The following is a 1636-nucleotide window of genomic DNA, read 5'->3' on the forward strand; positions in this document are numbered from 1 at the left end:
AGCCTTGGATGGCATGTTCGTCTTCTCCCTTCCAGGTCCAAGAATCATCAAGCTGCGCGTCATGATGGTTCCGGTAGTGCTGCCGGATCGTGAGGAGATGATGCCGAAGCTCGTGCTGCGACTCCTCGGGAATCGCATCGAGCAGATGGCATTGACAGATCTGGGTATCCCTGACTACGAACGGAATGACCAGATCACAGCCATTCAGCTTCTTTGCGAACGGAAAAACGGCTTGATCCTTGTAAGTGGCCCTACCGGATCAGGAAAGACAACAACGCTCTCCGCTGTCCAGCGCGAGATGCTGAAGACCTACCCCAACAGGGTGTATTACACGATCGAGGATCCTGTCGAGATCAGCATTCCCAACGTCAATCACGTTCAAGTGAATCAAGAAGCTGAGCTGACCTTTTCCCGAGGTCTGAAAGCATTTCTCCGCGGTGACCCTGACGTGATCATGGTCGGCGAAATCCGCGACATGGATGCAGCAACTCAAGCATTGACGGCCTCGATCACCGGCCACCTCGTCTTGAGCACGATTCATACGAATTCCGCGATCGAGACCGCCATTCGATTGATCGACATGGGTTGCGACTCATTCATCGTGTCGTCAGCGTTGAAGGCGGCGACCGCACAAAGGCTTGTGAAGCGGCTCTGTACGGAGTGTTCGATGGAGGCATCCTGGGATGAGTTGACGTCCGGGCTTCACCCGGTCCTGAACCACCGTGACAACAAACTCATGCGGCTGCGTTACACGAATGCTCCCAGAACCTATTCCGACCTCGATTTCTACCCGGATGGTCGCACCGTCCGCATCAAGGGCCCGGGATGCAGCAAGTGCGATGGCGGGATCAAAGGCAGGGCCCTGGTCAGTGAGCTATTCCTGATGACCCCGAACGTGTCTCAGGCGATCGCCAGCAAGCAGTCGTTCGCGACAGTGCACCAGATCGCAGTCGAAAGTGGCTTCAAGGATCTATGGCAGCACGCGATGTTCCTGATCCGCACGGGTGTCATTAGTTTCGACGACGCCGTCGGTGACATTGGTGAAAGGGACGTGCTGTCGCCATCGGAAAAGAAGGGTATGGGGAGCAACCAGACGCCTCAGGATCGGCCGTCATTGTCTGTCGTAGGCCAGTCAAGAATTTAGCCCGATCTGGTCAATCCTGACCTACACCGCTCTTGTGATTGTCGCTAGTGTAGCTACGCTGGCGTGTACCGCCCCAACGCACGCACAAACAACCCGGGGCTTCCTGAAGGAGAGCAAACGATGTCCAACAACGTGAAGAAGGTCCCGAAAGGTCAACGGGGTGTGTCGCTGCTGCAGATCCTGCTGGCTACCGTCATCGGTGCGATTCTGACCATCTCGGCGATCCGTCTCGCCCAGGGTCAGCGTGGTGAAACCGAATTCCAGCGCGGCCTCGAGCTGATCACGGCCGATGTGCCGACGACGCTCACCAACATCTACTACAGCTCCGGCCAGACCTACGCTCCCATCACTGCCAACGCTGCTGGCCGCGATGTCATCGTGCAGCGCGGCGGCGTCGACCCGAAGCTGCCGTGGTCCGATACCGGCACCAACTGGGGTGTCGGCACCGCCGGCACGGCAGCGAGCGTTCGCATCAACTTCCCCTGCAACAAC

At 57.6% G+C, this 1636-nt stretch overlaps 1 protein-coding gene across 1 annotated transcript; it reads left to right on the forward strand.

Annotated features, from left to right (window-relative positions):
• The first annotated feature begins 13 nt into the window (after nt 1-13).
• On the forward strand, nt 14-1144 carry LOC108679802 (putative type II secretion system protein E). The gene has a single exon (XM_018168527.1). It carries the CDS (start codon nt 14-16, stop codon nt 1142-1144), a length of 1131 nt encoding a protein of 376 aa, XP_018024016.1.
• Nucleotides 1145-1636: the final 492 nt, after the last annotated feature.

The sequence above is a fragment of the Hyalella azteca genome, unplaced genomic scaffold (assembly GCF_000764305.2).
Source record: "Hyalella azteca isolate HAZT.00-mixed unplaced genomic scaffold, Hazt_2.0.2 contig16482, whole genome shotgun sequence".
NCBI lineage: Eukaryota > Metazoa > Arthropoda > Malacostraca > Amphipoda > Hyalellidae > Hyalella > Hyalella azteca.